Here is a 14,401-nt window from a genome sequence, read left to right as displayed (position 1 = left end):
TTTGTTTTTTAGGTTCATTTCAAAGAATTTTTACATTTTTTTTTAGAGGAAAGTCCTGGATGCAAGTTTAGGCTTTGCAGCCGGCGTGATGGTTGCAGCTTCGTTTTGGTCTCTATTGTCCCCAGCAATAGAACACGCTGCAACTTCCAAATACTATGGAGAAAATGGGGAATATGCTTGGGCCCCTGTTGCTTTGGGTTTTCTCTTAGGATCATTCTTTGTTTATGGTGCTGATGTTCTCATAACTACTCTGGGGTTGCATTCACCAAATATGATGCTAGGTATGTGTAATATTGACTATATTATACATATTGATATTATTTACCCATTCAAGAAAGTAAATGTTTTCTCTACTACCGTGTTTAATGGCACTTTACCGCACATATTTGCACGTGGAAATAAGTACATAGTTTAGATTTTTTCCCACACTTATGCTGTATTTCTGGTAATAATATCTAAATGAGTGTTTGAATTTATTCACAGTAGTAGAAAAAATATAGTAACATTTTTGGTAACAGCCTAATGCATGCATGTTCCGCTTTACAGCGCTCCATGCCTCTAATAAAGGAAAAAGTAGAGATGGTTCCCGAAGGGATTCCACACATGTACCGCTACCTGACACGGCTGTTATTGACGACATTGGTGGAACTCACGTTCATCGCAGAAGGGGTAAGTTAAAGACGGTTATTATTATTATTTTAAGATTGTGGTAGAAAATAAATAAATATTTCCAACATGAAAGGAAAAATATTATTTAAAAATTTTTTCCAAAATCTTTATCCAATTTCTCTAAGCAAAAACAATAAGTTTACTCATAGATTAACATATTAATGTATACATTGATTCCTAATATGTATAAAAATATTTATTAACAAACTTTCATTAGTCAAATTACATAAAACTTCAATAAGAAATTAATTATCAAATTAATTATAACATTGATTTTAATATTTGGTTTAAGATTTCTGCTAACCACACTAAAACCTTTCATTTTGATCAACAGTAGGTAAACTATATGAAACGAGCAATGGCCAAGTAGCTGACCCGAATGTTATGCCGCAGAGTTTCGATGACGAATGTGACATCGAAGAGATTGAACGCGGACACTGGAAGAGGATCATGCTCTTAGTGGTAGCTATTACAGTCCATAACATTCCAGAAGGTCTGGCTGTAGGTGTAGGATTCGCCGCAACCGGAAGCTCTAGCTTAGCCAACTTCGAAACCGCAAGGTAAGACATCCTTGATAGTATTAGCGACAATAATGTTTTTTTTACACGGTTTTAACATCAATTCCGTTATATTTTTTCAATTCTTGTTTTGTTTAAAGAAACAGTAATCGGGCAAAAATAAGTTAAATAACCCGGCAAGGCTATCGAACTGATTTGTTTTTTTACTTTAATCTTGACACGGATTCAATGCTGAAATGCATCAATAAATTTCAATTAATGTTGATGTTGTGGCAAATTATTATTGGGCCAGCAATGAGCTATTATTAATTCACACGAAACAATAAGTAGTTGGATAAGCAATTATATCGACGCGTGCGGACATCGGTTTGTTTAATAAGTGATCTTTAACTGAAACAGGAAACGAATCTATTTCTACCAATTAATATCCATTTTTCTGTTCTGTAGCTATCTTTTCTTGCATCTAGTACAATCCATTAAGGTTTCATTTGAATCAGAAATTTCCTGTTGTTTACTATTTAAAAAGACGATTACTGAAGTAAAAACGTAACATACCTTTATAAAAAGTGCGTTGCAAATTTGATTGACAAATTTTAGAGAAATATACATAAATCCAATATGGAATGAAAAAAATACAAGTGCATGTAGTAAACGAATGCTGGTTTCCTGGTTCAGATTGATGCGAGCGTCAAACGTGGTACATACGATGTCATTTTGGATAGTTTTATTGAAAACATGTAAAGTCATTTTTAATTACATCTCTAACTAAAGGTGTTACAACCATTTAAAACTGTTAAAATGTACATATTTTTTAAAATATGTGATACGTTTCTTAAAATGAAGTGGTATAATAAACCTTTGATGAAGACTTAAAATTATACAACTCGTTCCTGTTTTAATAGGCTAAAGTTCATCTACATAATCTTCCTGCAAAAATAATGATTTAGTTAAATTAGTCGTATACGAAAATCGACAGTTTGCCATACACAGAATGTCACAGTTAAATTCAATTAGATTAACATGAAATATGACTATATAAACAAAAATTGTGAATATTGAAACATTTAATTGGATGCCTCTCAACTTTAATGCTAAATAAATTCTTCAGTGTTCATGATGGTAAATATTGGTTTTACGTGACAATAATACAGCGCTGAACCACAAACGTAACATTGGACTTGGGCAGCTTGTTTACATTTCTTCTCGTCATTAAGAAGTTCACATCCTCGACCTAGACCAATAAAATTACAATCTGGTTGGCATTGAACCGGCTGAAAGCCAAGAACCGCATTGAAATGTTGGTGTAGAATTCGAATCAATGTGTCTAATCGATTGCAAAAAGGCTAATTTTGGCAACGAAAACGAACCTAGATAGGGTGTGGATGGTTACCATCAGTTAGTCACGAGATACTTTCACTCACGTTTTCACATTGCAAGGGCGAATGAAAGCTAATATACTTCAATAGTTGAAAGCCTGAACAAACCGAGGTGATGAAAAAGATAATGCAAATTTTCGTGTCTATTACAACATATTGATACAAACCAAGGTAGTATACATGATGTTTTTGAAAGGAAATTTTCCCGAATTTAAATCAGTTTCAATTTTTTTCAATTTATTTCCAACAGGGAGCACAAAGTGATTAATTGTTATGAAAATTGAGCTTTACTCGAAGCTTTAACATACAGTGTATCAAATTCTTGAATTTAAGAAGTAGAACTGAGAATAGCACACAGCCACATTGACTGTTCATTTGCATCAATCCTAATGAAATGCGTACACCTAAATTCGAGAATACTTTCATGTTTTCTATTGACCAAGAATGGGCTACTAATAAACAAAAAGAATATTTGAGGAATATTATTGTGGGGACCCTGTATAATTTTTTTTTATTTCACAATGAAGCAAACTGCGTATATTTCTTAGTATCTATTTATTATTATATTCAAATCAACATTTACCTTCAATAACAATGCTACTTGAAGGTTTTTGGATTTTTCTGATTTTTTTCATACCATATTGTTTGATGAGATGGAAAATACTAAGGCAACAATTATTTCTATATTAAACATAAATGCAAATTTATCGCAAAGTTTAGACCTTGTAATTAATTACAATCGAAAAGCCGTCTGAAAAAATTTTAATGTTCGTTTCGTTTCAAGTGACATCACCATATATGAGCAATAGTTATATTAACAGCTAATTTCTGCATAGCTCTTTTTTTAAAATGAATTGAATCTGAGTTCGAAACATAAAATTTCTCAAACAATATTCCTTAAACTAGCATCTATTTCTGGGTTTTATAATTTGTTTGACTGTGGTTGCGGTAGAAGATCAAATAGCAATATCATATCTACAGTGTAAGGTCCTAACAAACACTAATTTTGTAGAAGTATACACCTCATACAAAATCTTCAAATAGATTTAAAACCTCCGGAAAATTTCGATTATCATGGTAATATTCCACTAGGTATTTTAAGAACCTCTAACGCCTTCACTCTAGAAATCGTTGGCCATTTTAGGTTGTGGCTTTTATTGCTTTTGGAATTTGTTTCTTATCAAGATTTATATCAAGTTTCTGATTAAACATTGATTCTTACTCTGTTCTCAACGCGAAGTACTTTCAGGGCAAATTTGAAAGTAAGAAGCGGGATTGGCAACGTTGCAGTGATATTACAGACTTCTGTACAAGCGCTCCCTATACTAAGCAGCAGCAAACAGTTTGTTTGAGCTTCTTTCATTAGGTGTCGCTCGAGATGTTTGAAAAGGAACTCTGAACTATTCAATAAAATCGTTGATTTCTATAAGCTGCGTTTTGAAAATTGCTAATAGGTGCCACGAGATGGCTGATGAATAAGTTTTAAACGCGATCTCCGGGAAATTAAAACTGATTTTTCGACTTAGTTTTTCATCAGCTTTATGCTCGTATCGAATTTCAAAGACAATATTTTTTCAAAGCAGGCATGATTGACACTCTAGTGGCGGCATATTTTTCTGTACAAGGGTAGAACATTAAGAGGAAATAATACGATCGTGACTTACCGAAATAAGTTTAATTATATTATTTGTTTTAACAATAATTCAACATATGTGTACATTTCCTGATCCCCTCGTAGAACTGAAAGCCACCGATAATTAAATGGCACCAAAGGAATTTCGATCTGGCTGGTGGAGCAGAGGTCGCCGACCGTTCTCGTTCAGTACCACGACCTTTCCGAAATTCCTTATAACTTTCAATTTTGACTTCATACCTGTGAACATTGGGCAATGAGGGTTCGGTGGAATCACCTGCTAACAACATTTAAGTTTCAATTCATTGTTAATTCATACCTTCATATTCGTTGTTCCACATTGTTTTTGACATTAGTGACAGATCGTGGCAACGAGTACTTTTACCCGGATATGATATTTTTTTGTCAATTTGGCAACGTGGCCGATATACTAGACCGAAGACTTCTTCACAGCTGAGCAAACGGTGCGCAAGGAAGGGGGTGGCCAGGCAGACGTCTTATGCGCAGGAATGTGCGGCGCCTCAGGCGTTCTGTCGAATTCCTCAAGTTCCCCCTTGCCGTGCCGTTCCCCGCGCCACTGCCTTTGCCTTGCCGCCGTTCATTCATTCACAACGTACGACCTCCTACCATGATACCTACATGATAGTGCGTCGAGGTTGCCACTTGTTGTCTTCGGTCCGAGTGAAGGGAGTATTCGAATGCAAAATAGAGTATACCAGTTTCGATTCTTCTTAGAATTGGAATGCATTCGATTATAAATAAACGGATACGAGTACGAAAGGATACGAATCTAAATGAAAGATAGAAAACTGAAAAAAGTATTTGTATGCAAAAATCTTAGGTATTAAAATTCTCTTTATACCGTAGTATTTATTCCTTACATCTAAGTAGACGTAAGGAATAAATACTACTCATCGTTAACTAATACCTCACATAACAATTCTTAATCCATAATCCACGAATCTATTCCTAGTATTCGGATACAAGTTTTTGAATGCCAGTATTCGAGTTCAAGTATCTACATACATATGTATGTACGTATGTATGAATATAAGTAGGTAGGTCTTCGAACACAAATTTGTATTTATAACTGTTTTAAACATCATAATAAGTATGTCCCGTACTTGCCTACCATATCCCGTACGAACTTTTGGCGCCCTGTATAAGAAAAATTGTTGTTTCTCATTATTCAATAAAGGAGATTAAAAAAATGCCAACGAACTGTTCGAATTTTAAAATCAGAAAATAATTGTTCTACTTAAAAAGCAAAATTAACATGTATTGGCAGTTTTCGAGGGTCATTTGATAATTTTAGAAGCTCAGAAACCTCAGAAAGCAACAAAGATAAAAATATACAACATTTATATTGAATGTTCTTTTACAACTTTCTGGTAAGCTTTAGCAGAGTGATAATAAAAATGCAAACCCCTGTAAATACATTGAAGTGAAGAATTATTATTCTTCTTTTAAAAAATGATTCTAATGGACTGCTCTTCGACGCATTATCATTCACTATAATTAAACTTAGTAGAATATTTTAAAGACTTCAGGTCAACTTCAAGAGGAAAGTAAATGAGTTCCAGACTGTGAGGAAAATCCGCAAGAATACTGATCAGTATATCTATATATTTCTCACTGCGTTTGAGGTTTTGGAATCAGTTTACTTTTTTGTTAAGCTATGTTGACCCAACACCTTTTAATGGTGGAAATTCTATCATTTTCGCAGTGATGGTATCTATGATAATTTAATTTGATTCGTTAAAATGTGGCATTGAATCCATTTCGATCTTTTTTTTAACTCTCCGTCAATTCTACACTTTTCCCATTAACTGCATAAATAATAGTTAATTCGACTTCCATTAATAAGAAGCGAATAATTTCCTACTTTCCCATTTATCTTAGGCAATTATGTTTTTATCTGTACCCCCGGTACCACTCATCATTGCCCATGTCACGATCCCCTCATTATAGCGGCATGTTTTCAGAACAAACACCTTTCTTTCAGACACCGATTTCCGTTAGTACTTAGTTAACTCAGTGATACAATAACCTGATAATAAAAACATAAGGAGGAAATCTTACACTCGACATCTTCTAATACTTCCGTATGGCCAGTTCACAATTAAGCTGGCATTCAAATGGTATTCAGGTCATCCATTTCTTCGGCACATCCTGCTAGACAGCCTGGCTTCGTTTAGCAAATTATCGAAATTATCGTTAAGAAGAATTTGAAAGTATAAACATAGCAATGACATTATTCTCGGGTATTGATTTTACCAATGGTTGGTTCTAGGAAGAGAGTGATTGGAGAAGGGGAGAATGTTTCAATGGAAAGAAAAGACTGTTAAAAAGGAATTTACGGCCATATCGAATTAAAATTGCTTAATTAATTAGAATATCAATGGCCAACTGTCTTAGATGAGGACATAGAAATTCAAATTTGAATGAATATTGATTTTATCGAAAAACGCAGGAACACATTGTAACAGGGAATTTATGTTGCTGCGGCACTTTTGAGGAATATTATTTATTTGCCTTCCACAAAGACCGAGCCTACAATCGCCTCATAAAAGAACACGTGAACATGTTCAATGACAAAGACATAACTTTTCCCATGAAAAAAGCTGAGAATGTAAATGAGATTTTTTGAAATTAGCCGTAAAGTAATGCATTGCTTCCCGAAGTACGTCATCTGTTAATGAAAAAGTAAGGTTGTTTAATTTCTTAATAAATAGCGAAATTCCTGTAAGCAAGTTCCCACGTCGATGTAGCAAAAAAATGAAGTCTTACGTAATAGTCACTAACCGAAATTTAAATAACTTAAGACTAAAAAACTCTTTGATATATTACAATGATTTTAATGGAGTCCTGAATTCATTAGCGTAGCTCTGCCTGACCCACATTCTTTCCAAAACGAAGATCTACTTCAGATCTTCTAAACCACCAGTCAGCTTTTACCAACACTTACTGTTGAGTTTAATATAACGCATACTTCTTTAGGTCGGAAAACATCTGGGTAAGACTTAACATTAGTTACGCCACTGATTTTGAAAGATGATTGCTAACGGATGCACATTCTGTTCTCTAATAAAGTAAGAGTACATACCAAATGTTAAATCTGGTATTAAAAAAAATTTCGGCAAGTACGGGTTTTGAATGGAATTTGAAAGCTTTGCAGTACCGACCGTCGTTGGTGCGAAAAAAGCGAGGGAATGAAATCCTGGGAAGCCGTATTTCATGGTTCAAATTGGTTTTTAATATGGTAACGAAGGGTGTAATCGGACATAATTTGAATGGTCCCAAGAATTTTTTCGGATTATTTCTTAATATGCTTCAAATAATTCTAGAAGAGTAGACAGGAAATCAAATTTACTGAAGATTTATATATATTTTTTTGACTTCTAGCTTTAAAAAATATCATTATTAGGTCTGTCAAATGAACATTTTCTGACGTTTTTTCCTAAAGCAGTTGAATAACACGCTAATAATGACAGGTATATGGCTCATTATTTGTTCAGGAAGTTAATGGTTAAAATGTTATGATCCCCGTTGTTATTTTAGTTTTGGCTGCCATGAAAATAAACGTCAAATAAAGCGTCATGTTCATGTCATGATTCAAGACGCGTTGTCTTTTTATGGTCTGGATATAATTTACGTTTAATTTCGGCGAGTAGTGAAAAAGTCGTTTATAGTGGGTTTTTTTACGTGCAACGTAGAATTTCATGCGTTAAACGTTTAACACTACCAAATTCACGATAATAAACGAAATTAGTCAAAACAACTTGCAAAAAGTTCTAATGAATGCAGTGTTACATACAAGGTGCGTCATAATAGTATATCAAAAATTCGCGGTGTAAATATGATTTTAAGAGAAAAAGTTCATATGAAAATGGGTCCATTTTCATATTAAATATTTTTGTGAAAGTTGGGGGAGCGTGAAATAGGTGTAGACACATGTAATGTACCCTTATACTACGCTTATGTGTATCACCATTTTTTGTGATACACTCGACATGGCTAAATTCTGGTGCCCGTTATTCTCAGATAAGGGTTATCTTGTGTAATGGAAATTCGGCCGCTTTTCTTTATCGGCTTTAAAATTTGGGTATAATTACGTTTCGTTAAATCAGCATAATTGCAATACCCCGCTAATAAATCAATCTTGCTGTTTATCTAAGTATTACGCTCTTACAAGGTGGACAGTAATTTAACCCATGATACCTTTTTAGCTATAGTAGTATAGTCTAACCCCTAAAGGCGTTAGGCTTTAGTTTTAATATTTAAGGGCTCTGCAGCTTATTATCACTCTCTTAGACGTATTGCAAGAGTTTTAAGATGGCCTCATAAAATGATCATACATGCACCACATTTGATTTTTTATTAAACCGGCACTTATTGTAACAAAGACAATTCTTCTTTGAGAAATTGCCGAGATGTGTTGCCATTTAATTTTCTGACAGCAAAAATCGCCCAATCAAATAATCTCCAAAATTCCAGCTCAGATATTTAGAGAAAATTGTTCTTGATGTTGAGATCCTTCAGTTGCATGCAGATTTTCTGCGGCCCAATAGTGATTATTATGACATTTTTTTATTAAGTTTCGAGAAAAAATAGCTTTATTAATATAATTTAATTTAATATTTTATTAATAAATAAATTAATTATATTAATATAATATAATTAAATTAATATAATATTTAGCAATCACAGTTGGGATTTAGAACGGCCTTTATCAAAAACTATTGGCAAAAATTACTTTGCACAGGAAAGTCCCGGGGAAGTAGCGCTTGCGCACGTTGCATGTGGTAGGAGTATAATAAAAAGTCGTGCAGAATCCTCCAAACAAGAACATGGAAAATTTTCAAATGGAGTCCAATCTTCCTGATGCTCAGCTCAGGATTCGCTTCAATTGAATTTCGAACATCGCTTTCCATTTCCGAAGTTTTCGCACCATTTAAATAATTACTGTGATGGGATGTACCACCACCTTCCCTTAGTCTTCTGTGGACGTTTAAAAATGTTATGTACCAGGATTTTTCAGCTCTTGTGAAACACACCGTAAGATTTTACATCTTATCTATGGAATCGCAGAGAACCATCGCCAATAAGGTCGGTATTCAGTCCGCTAATTGTGCAGATCCTGCTAGACTGCTGGGCACCTGAGCAAGAAACTCACAGCTGCAGAACACATATTAAAAAGAGACAGCAGCAATTAAAGGTTCTTCGTGGGGCAAGGCGAAAGGCAACGGCATTGTTGCCGTACAGCTAAAATGATTGTTATCTAATGTTGTACAATAATACCCCTTTATTTAATAATTAACTGTTTTAAATTTGGTTTATTTCTTAATTCCGCATGAGAGATTAGGAGGAAGAGGAGTGTATTGACATCGAACTGAAACTGTACATTTTGGAAAAAGAACGATACGCATGTGGCAACAGCGTAAATATTTGTGATATCATCTGAATGCGGGGTGGCCTCGGTATTTTAAAACAGTCAATATTGAGGCCCCCCTATCACCCATCATTAATTAAAATTGAAAAGCTCGTTTTGGAGTGGCTTAGGTGGCCCCCAAATTTCATATTTTTAGGTTATGGGAAGCGTATTCGCGGCTCGATTAAAACGTTGGTTTGATTGCTTAATCAAACTGTTGGCATTTCCGATGATTAATCACATAACATATGGACCTGATTTGCGTTTATTAGTACTGTTAGAGTCGGTGTTGTTGCGACTCGGCGGGCTTTTTGATAAAGCCAGACCTAAAAATACCTCAACAAAACATAAACAGTTAGGGTATAAAAATATGCTAACGAGATCTAAATTATACCGTAAAAACTTTAAAATAGAACAATTTACTTAGATTAACGGGCTCCATTTTATTTCATTCGGCACGTCTTCGTCATTATATCTGGATTTGAAGCAATTCGTCTTGCTGCCTTTCTCAAGTCACACTCCTCACGTAATGTCCTTCAGAATTTTCAAATCAACTAAATAAAGCCCAATACGAAAATTTTTGAATTTTCTAAATACTTTTGTCTAATTTTAACAAATAAAATGGCAACTTTATTAATCAAAACCGACGACTGAACGGGTTTCATTTCGTAACTATATAGCTATGTAATGAAAGCTGGCACCATTATTTCATAACTCAGTGAACAAATGGGACCAATAACAACCACGGTTGGTGTTCTGAAGATAGGGAGCTGAGGTTTAAATCTGTGCAATTTTCTCAATATTTCTTTATTGTATAACAGCAAAAAATCATGTATGACAACTATTAGGAAATGCTATTTAATGTAACTCTTGTTATACTCTTCCACATTTTTGTTATGTCATAAAATTCCACCTCATTGCATAAAATTTGCCACTTTCTTTCTGGTAACACAAATAACTATTAAAACATAATAAATAATAAAAAAACAAAATATATAAATGATATGTTCTATAAGTCTGAGTGGTTCTGTCTATTACGGAGGTGTTTCATATATCAATCCTTACTTCAATCACTGGTTAAGCCAACTTTAGTTTGAAAAACATTTTATCTGCCAATTATTTGTTAACTAACAGATGTCGCTCCTTAACTAGGCATTAGAAAATCAGTCATTAGTAAATAAACACCTATTATAAAACGTAAAGATAATAAATTCTCACCACTTAGAAAGTTCTTTTTTTATAACTTTTAGGTCAACAGCATTTGGCCATTCATTGATCATTAGCTACTGGAGACATATCAGACAAATAGGAGTTTTGCCCTTAAAACAGGCGATACAAAGATTATTAAACAACATGATTAAGGACCGGTTCTTCAATGTCCGGTTGGGGCGCGACAGCTGTCAGTTAATACTTAGCTCTCAGATAAAGTGATTCTCAAACCGAAGTTAACCTTAATTAACTGTTAAAGTAAGACTGAAGTAGATCCGCAATGAAAAGAGACACAAAGTTAGTATTTACTTTCCACCTGGGTGGAAAGTGATAGTCAGAAATCGAACAGTTTACACGAGAACAAAACTTAAGGAACAACACAATTACATGCATGTTTGTAAATAAAATAGTATACATACTACAGTGGAAGATATTCTTTGTCAATTTCTAGCAATAGTTAATCTCGATGCTATACTTTCGACAGAAAAGAAATACTTTCCACCTGGAAGTGCTATCTACAATTTCCAAGGTACTACGTTTGGGTTTTCCCATACCATTATGAACTTTTAAAAACAAACTAGGAACGCTAAAAACGATGTATGGACCGCTTCAGACATCCTTCTCTCGGACGCCCTGTATATAAAAACAGGAGTATCTTGTCGGTCGGTAACCACCAAATTACTCGCTGGTTGGAGGCGCCCATGGACCGTTGCGATGGGTCGTGGCCGAGCGGGGGGCTCGTGTAGAGCCGCTTTAGGCGGCGCTTTTAACGCCTTCCGAGAATCGGCCGCCGATCGGGAGCGGGCTTGACCGCATTCTTTCCCGAAATTCTCACATTTATGGACCCGTCGTGAACCACACCACCCGAATAAATAAACTGGGCCCAATGGCCAGGAACGGACTAAGATTGATAGGTGCCTTTGTTTTTCACAAAATAAGTTATTGAGTGAAAAAGTGACTAATGATAAAACAGGCCGTAAAATGTTACTTTACAGCCTGTTCAATTTTATTGACAATTACTTTTTTATAATGTCACTTTTTCCAATCGGAGAAAAAGGATTGGAGCTTTATTTTAAACACGTTTTTCGTTAAATTTGCAATATTTTTTTAGTGTTCTTACGTGCTTAGCCGGTCTTGTATTGTGTGGTACGTGTCGCGTTGATTACTAAATATCTAAATCAAGACTTTACATGGGATGTACAGAAGTTATCTATGGTGCGAGATTAGTGCTAGAACAAATGAGTTGTTCGTGCTCTCTTTTACATTTACGGGATTTCTAATTTTGTGTGCATTGTCTGGATCATTCTATTTCATTTCACTGGACGTGTGAACTCTACAATTTTCAGAAGTTTTAGTTTGTTAGAAGTGGGAAGGTGACATGAGAAGCACCGAGCATGACTCTACAAGTCTTCAAGCATCTACGGAAATAAACCCTAAGTACTAATTCCATTTTACGTTTTGCTTTGAGAGTGGTGCTAGAGGGTGAAAATATAGAACGATTCAGCTAAACTTCCTTTATAAAAAAAATTGTTTGATTTTATTCTACAAGATGTAAAAATAATATTTTTAATTTTCTAAATTGGAAATAAATCTTACATTTTCTGATTTACAAAACTTGAAATTACTCTTAGTGGGGTTCTTAGGTACGATAAATGAATTAAAAATATCTATTTCAAACTAGCTGATAGGTAGTCACCTGCGCGTTACCGAGGTGTAAAAAACACAAAAATATTTTGTTTGTTATACATATTACCAACTTAGAGACTGAACAAGGTCTAACTCAATTCTCCCTCGTATTAAATGAATAGAACGAAGAAAATTAGTAGATACCGTAGACATTCGCATACGGAACAATTCTCAGCAATTCGTGATGTGAATTAATTTAAATTTCCAACGTCAAGTTTAGCAGAAAATTTACGTGTAAATTAGGAGAAAATAAATCTAGAAACCTAAATCGAGAATGATTTGAATACCGATGTATATAGGGTAGCCCTGAAAAAATGGTATTAGAGGAAAAAAATAGATTGACTTGCACTTAAAATAAATGTTCCAAATGTTAGCAATCTATTTCAATACATTTTTGAGGCTCTAAACCAAAATTTTGTCGCTATTCTTATTATTATCATATTATTATTCAATGTCTATCTGAGCTCTTAGTACAACATTAATGTTATTATCAGATAATTGTATCTGAGGATAATATATAGGGTGTCCTCGAATTAAGTGGCCAAAATGATACCGCAGATTATTTAAGTAAAAATAAGTCGATTTAACTAAATTTGCCTCAGTCCAAAAGTTGATAATCACGGAGTTACAGGGTGTTAAAGTTGAAAAAATAAATCGCATTTTCTTTAATATCTTTCGATTCCTTTGAGCTAATTTCACGAAATTTCGTATCTGAGGGTGTTTTAAAATGCCAAATTCAAATTTATTAACCATTTAGTTGTATTTTCTAGAGGGCACCACAAGCGACCTTTAGGACACATTTAAACCTCTGTAACTTTTTTGTGCCATAGTGTATGTCATTTTGGCATTGAAAAATCTTTTTTCCTATCTTTTATACTTAGAAAAGGTATACTTTATTGAAGTCGCTAGAAGCAACGGTTTCTGAGAAAAACGCATAATTTTAATGCGCCGCACATCTGCGTTATCACTTTTAAGTAAATAACTTAGTTGGCTATGTTTTTTAATTGACATTTTGACATTTGAATTTATTCAAAAATAAAAAATATATATAAAATGGTGAACATTTTGAACATTTACTGTGATAGCAAATTAAATGAAAAAAAAAAAATCAAAAACTTACATAAGTTAATTTAATTAATTAGTTAATTTTATTTCTCTTTGTTGTTGTTTCTTTGTTAATTATTATTTATATTTTATCTTTAGTAATAATTGTTTTTAAAAAACTTGAACACTTTTTTTTAACGGGAAATAATTTTAAGTTAATTTACATGCATCATCAGCTTTACATGAGTATTTTATTTATATTCCACCTCTATTAGTGTATAAGGCCTTATTCCCAAATAATTTCACAGAAAAAAGGCAAATTTTTGTATAACAATGTTGAACATAACATTTGTTTTATAATAATGTTATAAAATTTAATTTATCTGTGCCACTGAGCTGAATTCAAGTTACTGTACTTTTCATGTTCAAATCGAAAATTGCGGCTCAACCATCAATTTTAGCGTCGCTCAGAAATATGTGTGCTACGTCATATTGCTTTGAAGTCACTTAATCGCACAATTGCCTTCAACCACGTCTACTTTCGCCAAAAATGCTAAAATAATCGCCAACATTTTGAGACGATACACAAAACAGAATTTATTCTGTGAAATATGACGGTTTGGGTATGGGAACAAATTGAATTGTCTTCCAGAGCGTTCACCAATATACAGAGTGTTCTTTTGCATTTTTATTTTTGCATGAAAAAATCAAATTGATGGCATTAATCTGGCATGTTAATTTAACTTATTTTTCAACGTTTATCTGAATTGATGCACTTAATATGTTTAATGGTATTCGATGATAACTAATTAGCATATCGCATATCAAATTAAAT

At 33.8% G+C, this 14,401-nt stretch overlaps 1 protein-coding gene across 1 annotated transcript in view; it reads left to right on the top strand.

The window, feature by feature from the left end:
* Window positions 1–14,401, top strand: part of Zip48C (Zinc/iron regulated transporter-related protein 48C) — a 67,211-nt gene that overhangs the window by 790 nt on the left and 52,020 nt on the right. Inside the window, exons 2-4 of the mRNA XM_066394810.1 lie at window positions 47–281; window positions 547–669; window positions 1,004–1,229. Of these exons, the coding sequence (XP_066250907.1) occupies window positions 47–281; window positions 547–669; window positions 1,004–1,229 (584 nt within the window). The remainder of the gene's footprint in view (window positions 1–46; window positions 282–546; window positions 670–1,003; window positions 1,230–14,401) is intronic.

The sequence above is a fragment of the Euwallacea similis genome, chromosome 11, assembly GCF_039881205.1.
Source record: "Euwallacea similis isolate ESF13 chromosome 11, ESF131.1, whole genome shotgun sequence".
NCBI lineage: Eukaryota > Metazoa > Arthropoda > Insecta > Coleoptera > Curculionidae > Euwallacea > Euwallacea similis.
The sequence above is the reverse complement of the archived record's forward strand: the minus strand, read 5'-3'. Positions and strand labels throughout refer to the sequence as shown.